General features: G+C 32.3%; 1 protein-coding gene across 1 annotated transcript; it reads right to left on the bottom strand.

Moving 5' to 3' along the window:
* Window positions 1-14032: 14032 nt before the first annotated feature.
* Window positions 14033-14734, bottom strand: LOC142609128 (uncharacterized). The gene is made up of 2 exons (XM_075780753.1): window positions 14420-14734; window positions 14033-14314 (listed from the first exon to the last, which is right to left on the bottom strand). Exons 1-2 carry the CDS (start codon window positions 14732-14734, stop codon window positions 14033-14035), a joined length of 597 nt encoding a protein of 198 aa, XP_075636868.1.

Below are 14734 nucleotides of genomic sequence, written 5' to 3'. Positions count from 1 at the left end.
AAAGAAGAGAGAGAGAATACATGTTACAACCATGAGCCAAGTAGTCAAGGAGAGCAGAGCTACTATGGCTGTAAAGCAAGGTTCTCAAACCTGGACTAGGCAGTACGGTTTGACCCGGTTAACCGTGAACCCCTTATCATTCCGGTTCTTTTAAGTCTAAGAACCTCTCTATGTGAAAAATGCACGAAACCGCTTGAACCGTGGTCAAACCGCACAAACTTGAGAACCGTGGCCGGTTTTAGAGGTTCGTACGGTTCCATTTTTCTACTATATTTGGCTGGAAAACTGATCTCAGTTCATAATGAATTTGAATATAAAAAATACAAAAAAAAATTGCGAGAGAGAGAAAACAGAGAGCGGGTCTTACGGCTTAGGCCAAGCTCTTTAAAAAAAAAAAAAACCTAACCCATAACAGACGACGCAGCTCCTTCTTCTTCTATGTTTCTTCACTGCTTCTTCTTTCGTTCTTCATGGTTTCCTGCCTTCAGTTTAAGAATACGTTTGGATCCAGCGTTTTAGCTGCGTCCACGTTTTTTTTTTTTTCAACGCGTGTTTGTTACTGTTCATTGGCCATGAACAGTGATTTTAGGCCAATGAACAGTAACTTTTGGAATGAACAGTATTTTTACCTTTTTAAAAATTATTTTGCTACAGTGTTTTCAATTTTCAGTTTTCAGCAATAAGTTCTATCCAAACAGACCCTAAGTGGATGACTTCTTTCAACTTTATTTTGCTTTTTAGTTTGGTGAGCCTAGCACGTGTGACATGACAAAGCCTTGGAAATGACAAAAATGAGTTTGAAAGTTTCTGACTCATTGCCCCTCCCCAACATGAATATTTAATATTGTTGAAAAGTGATATAAGTTTGGGCTGAATTTTACTGTGGTGATAAGATTGCTAGCTGGTTTGATAAGTTGCGGCCTTTAACAAGCTGTATATTTACCGCAACATCTTCCGATCAGAAAACTCTACTTTATCTATGACTATTTAAGCCTACATACTTTACTTGACTATATATATGGTATGTGGTTGTAAAGAATAGATGGTTGTATTGTATCAAAAGTAAATAAACACTTGTACTCCAGCAAACATATATTGGATGACTACTTATATACTATTACTTTAGTCTTTACTGTTTTCCTTTTTTATTATATAACAATTATATGATTGTTTTTTAAGTTTTGACGTTTTTGGTTTTTGTTTACGGTATAAAAAAAAAAAAAAAGTTCTATAGCTGCGTTTTTAAAAAGTGACTATAGCTCAATAAAACGTGGCTATAGGATGATTTTGTTTATAGCCGCGTTTTTTTAGGCCACGTTTTTAACAGTTGCCTAAAATACGTAACTATAAGCTTGAGGAGTCTATGGCCACATTTTTTCAAACGCGGCTATAGGCCAGGACCAATGGCCGTGTTTCAATAACTGTGACAAAATTATCATTATTATTATTATTATTGTTTTTATTATTTTACTATTAAGTTGGATTTTGAAACATTATAATAAAATTAGTGATATAAAAATGCATTTAAAAAAGTATTTATTTAGATTATTTTAGTCAATTTTTCAATTTTTACTAATTTAATATTTTTATATATATGTAAAATAATTATTAAATTAATTATAACGTCATCACGGTTCGACTCCGGTTTGACTTCAAAAACCTTGAAACTCTTCCTTTTACGGTTCAATGAACAGTCCGGGTCTAAAAACCTTGCTATAAAGTTGAGGAGAGCAGGGCTGCTAGTGCTGCTGAAGAGAACTCATTGTCACATTATTTCTTTTGTTATCATTTTTAGAAAAAAAAAAAAGGTTAAATTATTAATTATTTTTTTATGTAATGAGTTGTACGAGCTATGAATGCAAATGATTAAGGGTTTTTATTTTTTTATTCTTGAATGAGCTTTTTGTTGAATATTTTGTTCATTTGTTGTTGTTCGGCCTAATATTGTTGTTATTTGGGCTATTAATTTTTTATTTAAATGGTTAAGGATTAGGTTTGGTGGGTTAAGATTAATTTTGCATTAATGCTAATTTAGAAATGTTTTGAAGTTGTTATTGTTGTGTCCTTAACATTACCTTATTTTTGTTGTACCCAAATTTCTGGGATTCTCAAATCAGATTGCTCAATAATTGTTTTTAGGGTAGACAAAGTAGGAATAATTATGAATATAAATTTTTTTGGGGTAAGTCAAGGCATTCCTGTGAACAACCGGGCTTCTATGTAGAGCAGCACTTGTCAAAGACTCAAATAATATATAAACCTAAGTCAAACATTTGTGTTTGGGGAAGGGGGAGTAAAAGAAAAGAGTGATGTCATGGATATTACGGATTTTATGACTTAGGCTTTATAAATGAATGTCGAATTTTGAATGTAATATAAAAATTATTAAGAAATTTAATTATTGTATTTTTGATAATGTGCTAATTACATTTATTGTTACCTTAGTTTGTAAAGTTTTGTAGTAAAATTGATAATAATTTTAGCATTTTTCAAAAATAAAATTATTACATTTGCCTTTAGAACAATATATATATATATATATATATATATATATATATATATATATATATATATATTTCATTTTTATTTGATGATTTAACTGTGGGAAAATATCCTACAATTTTCCCACAAATTAGTTATATCAAATTTTTATTGTACTGTTGAGATCCGGTGCAATAGCAGCATGGAATACTCACTTTGAAGGATTGTGATCAAAGATACTTTTTTAATCTCAACTATTGTATAATTTTTTTTTTTTAAACTTTTACCATTTTGCATTATAACTTTTTAAACCTTTTCCTCTCACAAAAGAGTTGGTTTTGCACATTGGATCTCAATAAATTTATCATTTGAAAAGAAAAAAAAAAAAACTTTATTGAGAGTATTGTCCGGATAAACTTATTTTGGTTTATGTTACTTAAAAAATTAGTTGGATAAAAATAAGATATATGTAAGAAATAAAGTTATAATATACTGAACGTAACCCAAATAAATAATAAGGTAAGCCAAACAAGACTGATTATGCGAATGAATTAATTTAATTGGATCCGAGGTGACTAGCCTTCTAAAATATGAGAGTAAATAAATATAGAAATCTGGGTTTATTTTTGCTTCCTATCGTGTATTCATTACTTTCCCTTAATTAATTAACTATATAATGCTAACAATTAATGAACTTTAAACTAATAGCAAAATGATTCAGCAACAATCTATACCTATTCCTATCCCAAAAAAAAAAAAAAAAAAAAAAATCCTAATCCTAATCCTATTAGAGTCAAAAATAGATATTGCCGTATACCCTTAGACTTCGTTTGAGAGTTCATAAGGGAAGGGAATTGAATAGAATGGAATGATTATAAGGGAATGGAAAGGAATGGAATGGAATTGAATGTATTTAAGTAAAGGAAAGAAATGGAAAAGAATGGAATGAAATAGAATTAAGTAACCTTGATTGGATGTTTTAAAATAAAGGAATGAGAATGAATAGAATGTAAGTAATCTTGTTTGGGAGTAACACGGAAGGAATGAAATGGAATGGAATTATTTTATGACAATATTACTATTAGACCCCTATTTTAAAATAAAGGGTTGAATTTATAGGGGTATTTTGGGAGTTTTGTAAAAAATTCATTAAATTTAATTCCATTCTCTCCAATTCCTCCCAATTTCGGGGAAATGAAAATTTGAGATTTTAAGGAAATAGAGAAGAATAAGTGTTCCCTCCTACTCATTCCATTCCCTCCCACTTAAACTCCCAAACAAGGGAATGGACTTTCCATTCCCTTCATTAAAACTCCCAAACAAGGGAAGTGAAGAATATTCTAAAATTATTCTTTTCATTCATTTCCATTCCATTCCCTCCTCCCAAACGAGACCTTAGTGCAATGTTCACTCCACAAGTATAAGTGTTTATGGGGTATGGGGAGCAAGAGCCGGGGTTCAAGTATTCAGGAGAGAGTTTCACATACATATACACTTAGATAAGGCTAGGGTAGATTTCTATCTTGTATAAAAAAAATAATAATAATAAAGCATCTAATGATAATTCTTATCATTAAGGAAATAACCCACTTCCATCACTTATCCAACTTGATAAACCCTGTAGATAATTTCTCTTGCCTTTCACATTTGTCCGAACCAAATCATAGCATATAGTTTGTTTGTACCTTATTTATATGAGTTCGAATTTAGTAAGGATGGGGTGTAAAACCCATATTTTACACTATTCAATAAGAATTGTTACATCAGTTTTTTTTTTACTTAAAACTCAATACGTTCTACCACAACTAACAACATCTCAATAAACTCCTAATTTGGTTGGATTTTCAGATGGTTATTAGAATTGATTGTGTGTGGTTGTGCTTATTCTTTAATATCTCATAAGACGATGTGACATGTTGAGATTGGAAGTTGTAAAATTTGAGTTTTATACCACATCCTTATAGAACTTAATCTTTGCTTTTAGACAATTTAAAAAGTTGTATTTTTCTACCCAAAAAAAAAAGTTGTATTATACTTGCATGATTTTTATGTTATCATGCTTTCATAACTTAGCTTGATTTTGCCTTTTAAGACAATATAAATAATCATAAAATTATGAAAAATTTAAACCATTCGTAGCTTAGGTGAAAACAAACTAAAAGCACATTCGGTAATCTGCATTGATTTGTTATGTTTTTTTAATGACAAGTGCAATGGTGCATTATAGAAGAGTGATGAAGTTAACTAACTTAGGTGTAAAACCACAAGTAAACAAATTATATCATAGATGGGTATTATTTCGAGTGACTTATTACTTGAACTGGGGCCAAAATGGGCTTTTGCCCTTTTTTTTATTTTTTTATTTTTAAATATCCAGCAAAATGCCTCATGAATGAAACTAATAAGGAAAATGCCCCTGTTTTGGAACTCGATTTTCTAAAAATTGAGTTTCAAATGTATAACTCGATTTTTAAAATATCGAGTTATAGTGAATGTAGATTTAGAAATTTTTTTTTTGGAACTCGAGTTCTATGATCTCGAGTACTTTACATGGAACTCGAGTTCATGGAGCTCAAGTTCCTTGAATAAAACTCGAGTTCCAGAAATTTTTTTATTTTTATTTTTAGTTCGCTATAACTCGATTGTCCAAAAATTGAGTTTTAAATTGAAACTCGATTTTTAGAAAATCGAGTTTCAAAACAGGGGCATTTCCCTAAATAGTTTCAGATATGAGACATTTTACTGAAAAGTTTTGGCGAAAGGGAAAAATGTCCATTTTCTCCCTTGAACCGATGCTAAAAGTTAAATAATTAGCTCAACCAACTTTTCTTTGAATATTTATCATTATAATTCTTTATCTATTATCAACTTAGATAAGAAAAGTATTATGTGTTGCTGTCTTGAAGGTGGAAATCTTGAGAGAGAGAGAGAGAGAGAGAGAGAGAGAGAGAGAGAGAGAGAGAGAGAGAGAGAGAGAGAGAGAGAGAGAGAGAGAGAGAGAGAGAGAGAGAGAGAGAGAGAGAGAGAGAGAGAGAGAGAGAGAGTCTAATTAGATTCTACAATTGAAGTCTAATTTTGAGTCATGTGTTCTAAATTATTTATTTTTAGAGAGATTTTTATTTATTAATTTTGAAATCAAAAACCACATCCAAATGAGTTATTACGTACAAAAACTAAAGAGTCTAGAATTAATGAACATAATTTTTTTTTATTTATAAAAATGGGCAATTTACATTTTTTACCTAATAATATTCTTACAATATTTTTTAAAGAGTTAAAAAAAAAGATAAGAATGTCTATTAATAATATTTAAATTAAATATGTAAAAATTATACTATATATCTTAATGTATATATTCTAAGTATATCTATGCATATGCATGACTTTACAAGCTAATACTTATAATACAAGAGAAAATGTTTTGAAAAAAAAAAAGGCCTAAATTTAGTACCGTAATAAATCATACCTGAGCGTTTTAATTTTGTAATTTTCTGTGGACTTATAGAATACAGATATGACCATCTAGCGCCTCTCCATCAATATTTATAAAAAACTATTAATGAAGCAACCTTCATGTGATGAAAATTTCATTGGTGCTTAGTACATTCAAACAGCACAAATTTGTTATAGGTTGATTTCTTTTTCTCCACGTTAGAAAGGAAAACTTTAAAGGAGGGTTAAATACAGTAGTAGAGATATATGGTAATAAGGATTCTTGATTGCAAATATATAACGAGCCACATCTTATAAGTTGTCCTTTAAAGAATATAGATAGATGAGTTTTTTTTTTTGTTTTTTTTGGGATAGAATTTCAACTTTTGGTGTCTTATGATGATTGTTTGAACTTCAAATTTCTTATTTAAGTATAAAGACTTTACCAGTTGAGTAAATTGGAATCTACATATTGTGGAGTAAGATTGTCAAAACTTAGAAAATTTGGGGTTTTAAAAGAAAAAGTTAAAAAGTTGGATTTAATTTGTCATAAGGAATTTTGGATTTTTTTCTTGTTGGACTTTTTTTCAAATTTCTCCACATTCATCTAGTACCATGCCACCAGGACATTTTAAAAATGTTGATATAAAAAAAATATAAGAATTTCACAATCCATGTCTTGTCATTAACCAACATGTTGGAGCATTTTAATATTAATCAATTAAAATGAATAAATATTACAACATAAAAGTAAAGATGTGGGAGTAAATATGGAAGATGAGGAGTTAGTGAAAATGTTTAATCCACGTTGAAAAGGAGAGAGACTATTTTATTCTTTTTAATTGTGGTGATTAATGAACTAATATGAATTGACTCAGATATTGGGCTAGATACGTGCGCAAAGGGAGAGGTGAAGGGTGTTGGGCTGTTGTATCCTGGGGGAGACAAGTCAGAGAAGGTCTTCATCGGTTACAAAGTTTAGCCAACCAAGGGCTTGAATCTCCTTAAAGAGACCGGGTGCCACACCTCAGTCCAAATAGCGTTGTATAATTTTTCTCTTTAAATTAATATTATTTAAAAGTATTATTTAGTTTCTTTTTGTATTATTTCCATTATTATTGTGTTTGCATCAACAATTTTAAGGAGGTTCAGCATATGGAGCCTACACAAGAGAAACCAAATGAGCCCGTTGGAGATCTCAACAAGCCCTTTCGATTTAAGGGAGCCCACTTTAAGAGGTGGAAAGGAAATGTCATCTTCTACTTGAGTCTTCTCAAAATCGCCTACATCCTCACTAACAAGAATCCATTAAAGGTTTCTACCGATGACATAAGTGAGGAAGAATTTAGTTTCTATCAAGAAAAAATAGATAAGTATACAAAAGATGGATATAATTATCGTTCTTATCTTTTGAATTGTCTTGCCGATCATTTCTATAATTATTATGATACAACTTATAATTCTGCCAAGAAATTTTGGAAAGCTTTACAAAGTAAGTATGATACTGAGAAGGTCGGTGCAAAGAAGTATGCTACTAGTAGATTTTTCCGTTACCAAATGGTGGATGGAAAATCGGTGGTGGATCAAGCACAAAACTTCCAAATGATTATGGCAGAATTGAGATCCAAAGGCATACAGATTGGAGACAATATGGTGGTAGCTGGCATAATTGATAAACTACCATAATGTTGGAGGGAGTTTCAAAAGACTTTGCGGCACAAACAAAAGGAGACATCCTTGGAAACTTTGATCACATGGATCCGTGTGGAGGAGGCTAGAGGATAAGATGTACTTATGACGCAAGAGAGTAATGGTAATTCCACCACAAAGGTATACCTTATTTCAGCCAATAATAATATGCCTAAAAATCATTTTCCTAAAAATGGTCAATTGAAGCCTAAAAAAAGGGTTTTCAAAAATAATAGTAGACCTCAAGGAAGGGGAAGCCCAAATAAAAATTAGAATAAGAACCTATTTTGTATGTGGCAAGAGTGGGCATATTGCTTGATTTTACAAATTTTGGAAACTTGAATCCGTTCCACAGGCTAACGTAACTGAAGAGCCTTTAGTAGCTATAATTATAAACATCAATATGGTGCAATATGTTGAAGGGTGGTGGGTAGATTCTGGTGCTAATAGGCACGTCTGCTATGACAAAAATTTGTTCAAGTTGTACACTCCTTTTGAAGAAGAAAAAACTATTATGCTTGGTGACTCTATCAAAACCAAGGTTCTTAGGAGTGGTAAGGTTGATTTGAAATTCACTTCTGGACATGTGCTAACATTGAAAGATGTACTTTACACTCCGTCCATGAGAAAGAATTTGATGTCAAGTTTTTTGCTTAACAAGGCTGGCTTCAAGCAAACTATGGAATTTGATAATTATGTAATCACTAAAAATGGATTATTTGTGGACAAGGGTTATGCTTGTGGTGCAATGTCTAATTGAATGTTGAGAATAATAAAGCATCTACCAATTCAGTTTATATACTTTCTTTTATTAATTTTTGGCATGCTCGTTTGTGTCATATAAATAGTAGATATGTGGGTATCAAGAGTAGTTTTGGATTAATTCCAAGACTGTCAAAAGATTTTGAAAAATATGAAACTTGTAGTCAAGCTAAGATTACAAAAAGACCTCATAAAAGTGTTGTAAGAAATACCGAATTGCTTGAGTTAATTCACTCCGATTTATATGAATTTGAAGGAATTTTAACTCGTGAGGGAAATAGATATATTATCACTTTTATTGATGATTTCTCAAAATATACAACTATTTATTTGTTGAAAAATAAAAGTAATGCTTTTGAAAATTTCCAAGATTTTTTAAAAGAAGTTGAAAATCAATTCGATCAAAAAATAAAAAGAATAAGAAGTGATAGAGGCCGTGAGTATGAATCAAGTGCATTCAACTCATTTGTTCAGTCTTTGTAAATTATCCATATAACTACTGCACCATATTCACCTACTTCTAATGGTGTGGCTGAAAGAAAAAATAGAACTCTAATTGAGTTAACAAAGGCCATGTTAATTGAATCTAGTGCACCTTTACATTTTTGGGATGAAACTATTTTAATTGCATGTCATGTTTTGAATAGGGTGCCACATAAAAAATCACATACCACACCTTTTGAGATGTGAGAAGGACATAAGCCAAATTTGAGATATTTGAGAGTATGGGGTTGTCTTGCTTATGTAAGGCTTACTGACCCTAAAAGGCTAAAATACCTAAATTAGGTATAAGAGCTACTACCTGCGCTTTTCTTGGTTATACGATTAATAGTGCAGGTTATAGATTTTTTGATCTTGAAAATAAAATAAATTTTGAATTTGGTGATGCAATTTTTCATGAAGAAAAATTTCCTTTTAAATTGAAAAATAGTGGGGGTGAAGAAAATATTTTGTCACAAACTTAGTTCTTCTATTTCACATTTACAAAATCAAAAAAATTTTGAAATGGAACCTAGGAGTAAAAGAGCTAGAGTTGAAAAGGATTTTGGTCCTGATTATTATGTTTTTAACATTGAGGAAAATCCCATAAATTTAAAAGAGGCTTTAACATCACCTGATGCTATAGTTTGAAAAGAGACTGTAAATGATGAGATGGAATCTCTAATTTCTAATAAAACTTGAAAATTAGTAGATCTTCCACTGAGTTGTAATACTATAGGTTGTAAATTGGTTCTTAGAAAAAAGTTGAAACCGGATGGATCAATAGATAAGTTTAAAGCTAGACTTGTTGCAAAAGACTTTAAACAAAAAACTGCTCTTGATTTCTTTGATACTTTTTCTCTAGTAACAAGAATTACATCTATTAAATTGTTAATTGCTATTGTTGCAATTTTTTATTTGAAAATTCATCAAATGGATGTAAAAATTGCTTTTCTAAATGGGGACTTAGAGAAAGAGATTTATATGGATCAACATAAAGGCTTTGTAGAGCCTGGAAAAGAAAGTAAGGTATGTAAGCTAACTAAATTCCTATATGGCTTAAAACAAATGAATGTGATAAACGTATTTATTCTAAATTATGGAATAATTTACATGTTATTATTAGCCTCTATGTGGATGGTATGTTGATTTTTGGCTCAAATATGCATGTTATAAATGAGACGAAATATATGCTTAAAATCTATTTTGATATGAAAGATCTTGGTGTGGCTAGTTTTATTTTGGGCAAGAAAATTACAAAAACATGTGATGAAATATTTCTTAATCAATCACATTATGTTGAGAAAATATTGAGAAAATATAATTTTCATGATCACAAAAGTGTAGCTACTTCTTTTGATTCTAGTGTTCATTTATTTCCTGTGAATAATGATGATAAGATTTTTAATCAAGAGGATTATGCTAGTATCATTGGTAGTTTGTGTTATGCTACTGATTGTACTAAATTTGACATTACATATGCAGTAAAACTGCTTAGCAGATTTACTAGCAAGCCTAGTAAAGGTCATTGGCTAGCTATTGAGCGAGTCATGAGATATTTAATTGGTACCAAAAGCTATGGCTTATTTTATAAAAAATACCCTACCGTGATTGAAGCTTTTAGTGATGTCGATTAAAATACTTTGTCAGGTGATTCTCTCTCTACTATTGGTTATATATTTATCTTAGGTAGTTGTGCTATTTTTTGGAAATCTAAAAAGCAAACACTAATTGCTAATTAAACAATGGAAGCTGAATTAATAGCATTAGTTTCAGCTAGTGAAGAGGCAAATTAGCTTAGAGATTTGTTATATGAAATTCCACTTTGGGAAACGCCAATTCCACCTATATTAATTCATTGTGATAATTTTACCGCAATTGGTAAAGTTAAAAATCATTACTACAACGGTAAATTCAGACCTATAAAAAGAAAGCACAGTACTGTTCAATCTTTTTTGAATAGTGACATCATAATTGTGAATTATATTAAATTTAATGATAATCTTGCAGACCATTTACCAAGGCCTTGGCAAAAGATAGGATCTGAAATACATTGAGGGGGATAAGACTAAAGTCCATAGAATCATGAGCCATGTATGAGGATACCCAACCCAAGGACCAGAGATCCTAAGAATTGGGTTCAATGGGAAAAATGAACCATATGATGGTCATAAGAAATGCACTATTTATTTTTTTAATTATTTATTTTGTAAATAATTTTTTAATTGTCCATCCCTACGATGTAAGTGCATTTATCCTATAATGTGGAGAGGTTAAGTAAAAAACTCTTAATAAAATTTGTAGCTCGTATGAGTGGGGTGTTAGAATTACAGGAGCACCCTTAATAAAATTTCACTTATGTGAGTGTGGGAGTGGGGCTGCTCCCTCTGAGATTTAGACTTAATCTTAAATACATTCATGAAATTGGGATCAGCACACGACCATAAAGTGCTAGCTATAAAAGCTCATGTCAACACCTAGGTTGTTATGTGTAAGCAGTGACGCTTAATTTCCCTAAAGTAGTCCTAGTTCAAGTCGGAGACCACTACGACTCTGGAGTTGAGATCCCTGTTTTACTAAGTGAAGGTTCAAAGTAGAGCACATATTCATGATGCATAGTGGCCTGTCTTTGCCTGGTAATTTCTTTTTAACTAAAAAATTTAATATTAAAATGAGTGGGGGATTGTTGGAGCAATTTAATATTAATCAATTAAAATGAATAAATATTACAATATAAATGTAAAGATGTGGGAATGAATATGGAACATGAGAAGTTAGTGAAAATGTTTAATCCTACATTGAAAAGGAAATAGACTATTTTATTATTTTCAATTGTGGTGATTAATGGTCTAATATGAATTGACTCAAATATTGGGTTAGATATGTGCACAAGAGAGGAGGTGAAGGGTGGAGGTGTCAAACATGGAAATGAATTAGCCTCTTGGATCCTCCTACTTGACAGCTCATTCAGAATAATTACCATATCCGTTGGTGAGTAAATGCCCTGAATGAATACTCCATTTTTATTATGGAAAATAAAGAGCCATTAACCCACTTAATGGACTATTCGTTTGTGCCTATTCATTCTTCAAAAACTCCTTATCTCATCATTAACTGTGTAACTCCAGCCCATCAGATTAATATTCAGCAATTAATCTTGTAACACCCATTATATTAAAATAATTGACCTAATTAATCAGATTAATTTAGGTAGTAATTTCATGAGGCCCATTGAGCCTTTAAATAGACTCATTTAGATCCAATCCAAGTTACTGGAATATACACTAAAAAAAAATAAAAATAAAGAGGTTCTTAGCAAGGAAGGGTTTTCTTTCTAGTGGAGTTTTGGGCTTGAACACTTTGTGCAGAGGTTGTTCTAGCCATATGACTTTTGTTGGACTGTTGTATCCTTGGAGAGACAAGTCAAAGAAAGTCTGTACCGATTACAAAGTTTAGCCAACCAAGGACTTAAATCTCCTTGAAGAGAGCGAGTGCCGCTCCTCAGTCCAAATATTGTTGTGTAATTTTTCTCTTTAAATTAATAATATTTAGAAGTATTATTTAGTTTCTCTTTGTGTTATTTCCATTATTATGGTGTTTGTACCAACACAATATAAAATGTTTATACAAGAAAAATCATGTCATATACTCATCTAAGAATTATTCTAAAATCCAAAATCAAACTCTTTTACATAACCCAAATAAAAATGAAATGTATGTGATAAGGTCGGCTTCGGATAAAATAAAATTAAAATAACCAAACACTCAAGGTTTGTTTATTTTTGTACTTAAAAAAAAAAAATACAACTGAGGCCAAATTTTTCTATTAAAAAAAATTAGACCAAATTTTATATTTTGAACAAAAAAAAAAATGCAATAAAGCAAAATGTTTGAAACAACCAATTCACTATAAAGTCTATAATCAAATAGGAAACTACTTTTTTTTTTTTTAGAATTCCCGAATGTCTCTAACCTCCCCCCTTTCATCTCGCACCACAACCCCCACCCCTGCCTCATTCAAGTCGTTAAAAAATGCACCATCGAAATTGAACTTAACTAAATTTGGTTGAGGAGACAGCCAACGGTTTGGTCTTGATTGGCGCTGACCTGTTGGATTAGATTTCTTTTGCTGAAACTCAGTGAGGAGTGACAAGGCTAATTTGTAAACCTTGTGAATCGGGGTGATATCTTCCTTCAACCTGAGCTTGTTGCGGCGCTGCCATACTGCCCATGCTACCATTGCAAACTTTTCTAGTTCTCTAGTCTCTTCAGCTATGAAATAGACCAGATCACACATGGAGTTCATCCTTGTATTTTTTGTCCTAGCTGCTGCAAATGGGGCTTCCCAAACATCTCGAACACAATCACAACTCTAGATTGCATGAACTTCATCTTCAACCTCCACTAAGCACTGATCACAGAGGTTATCATCCACAATCTTTCTTTTATGTAGTCCGGCCTTAGTAGGAAGTGCACTAGAGCAAGCTCGCCATAAGAAGACTTTCACCTTATTTGGCACTTTAATACGCCAAATACTCTTCCAAAATTTCTTGACCCCCTCCTCCGTAGACCCCGATGGTGCACCTGCTGACCCGGCTTCACACAACAATTGGTAACCTGATCTAACAGAATAGGATTCAGTTCTACATTTTGGCCATAACACGCAATCTGCCTGACTTGTAATACAAATTGGGATGCCGTTGATCCGTTGAGCCTCAAAAGGTAAGAACATAGCATCCACTAATTGTTCATTCCAACCAGCCCCACTCGGAGCCATCAGCATACTCACTGTCCACTCAACAGTAACACTATTTGAGGGTGAAATCACCTTAGCTGGTTCATCCCCAAGTAGCCACTTTTCCCCAAAATTTTTTATTTGCTTCCCATCCCCAACCCTCCATAGCATACCCGATTTAATCAGTGGGATTGCTTTTATAATGCTTTGCCAAGCATATGAACCCAATGAAGGTTTAGCATCCAAGACCGAACCGTTAGGAAAATATTTGGAGCTAAAAACTCGATAGAACAAGGATGTATGATCTGTCAATAACCTCCAAACTTGCTTCGCCAGCATCGCCTCATTAAATTTCTCCAAATCCTTAAATCCCATCCCATCCAAGGTCTTTGGTTTACACAAAGTCTCCCAATTCTTCCAATGGATTTTACGTTGATCTCCCCGCTATTCCCACTAGAATTTTCTAATCAATCTCTCTATATCTTGAATGAGTCCCTCTGGAAGCTTGAAACAACTCATAGCAAAAGTAGGGATTGCTTGAACTACCGCCTTAAGCAAGACTTCCTTACCCGCTTGAGATAAAAGTCTCTCTTTCCACCCTTGTAGCTTATTCCATACCCTTTCGCTAATGTAATTGAGACTCTCTTTCTTATTTCGACCCACCACAGCCAATAATCCTGAGTACTTCTTATACTCCCTAACCTCATATACTCCCAAGAAATTCACCAACTCTGCCTTTCATTCTTCCGTAGTAGCCTTGCTAAAAAACACAGTAGTTTTTTCTCTATTTAACTTTTGCCCCGAAGCTTGTTCATACAACTATAATAATTGAAGAATTACTTCCAAATCACCCCTTGAAGCACGGCAGAACAGTAATGTATCATCATCAAAGAACAAATGGTTGATTCTTGGACCATTTCGGCATAAGGAGAATCCTCTAATCAGCCCAAATCTGGCTGCATGTTGTAGTTGCTGATTTAGAGCTTCCGAACATATCAAAAATAGGTATGGGGAAAGCGGATCACCCTGCCTAATCTCCCTTGTAGGCCAAATATTTCCTCTTGGCACACCATTTACCAAAACTTGATAGGAAGCAGACCCCACACAAGCCATGATCAAATCCACCCACCTACTAGAAAATCCCATCTTCCTCAT

The sequence above is a fragment of the Castanea sativa genome, chromosome 9, assembly GCF_040712315.1.
Source record: "Castanea sativa cultivar Marrone di Chiusa Pesio chromosome 9, ASM4071231v1".
Taxonomy (NCBI): Eukaryota; Viridiplantae; Streptophyta; class Magnoliopsida; order Fagales; family Fagaceae; genus Castanea; species Castanea sativa.
Note: the sequence above shows the minus strand (reverse complement) of the source record. Positions and strands in the feature narration are given on the sequence as shown.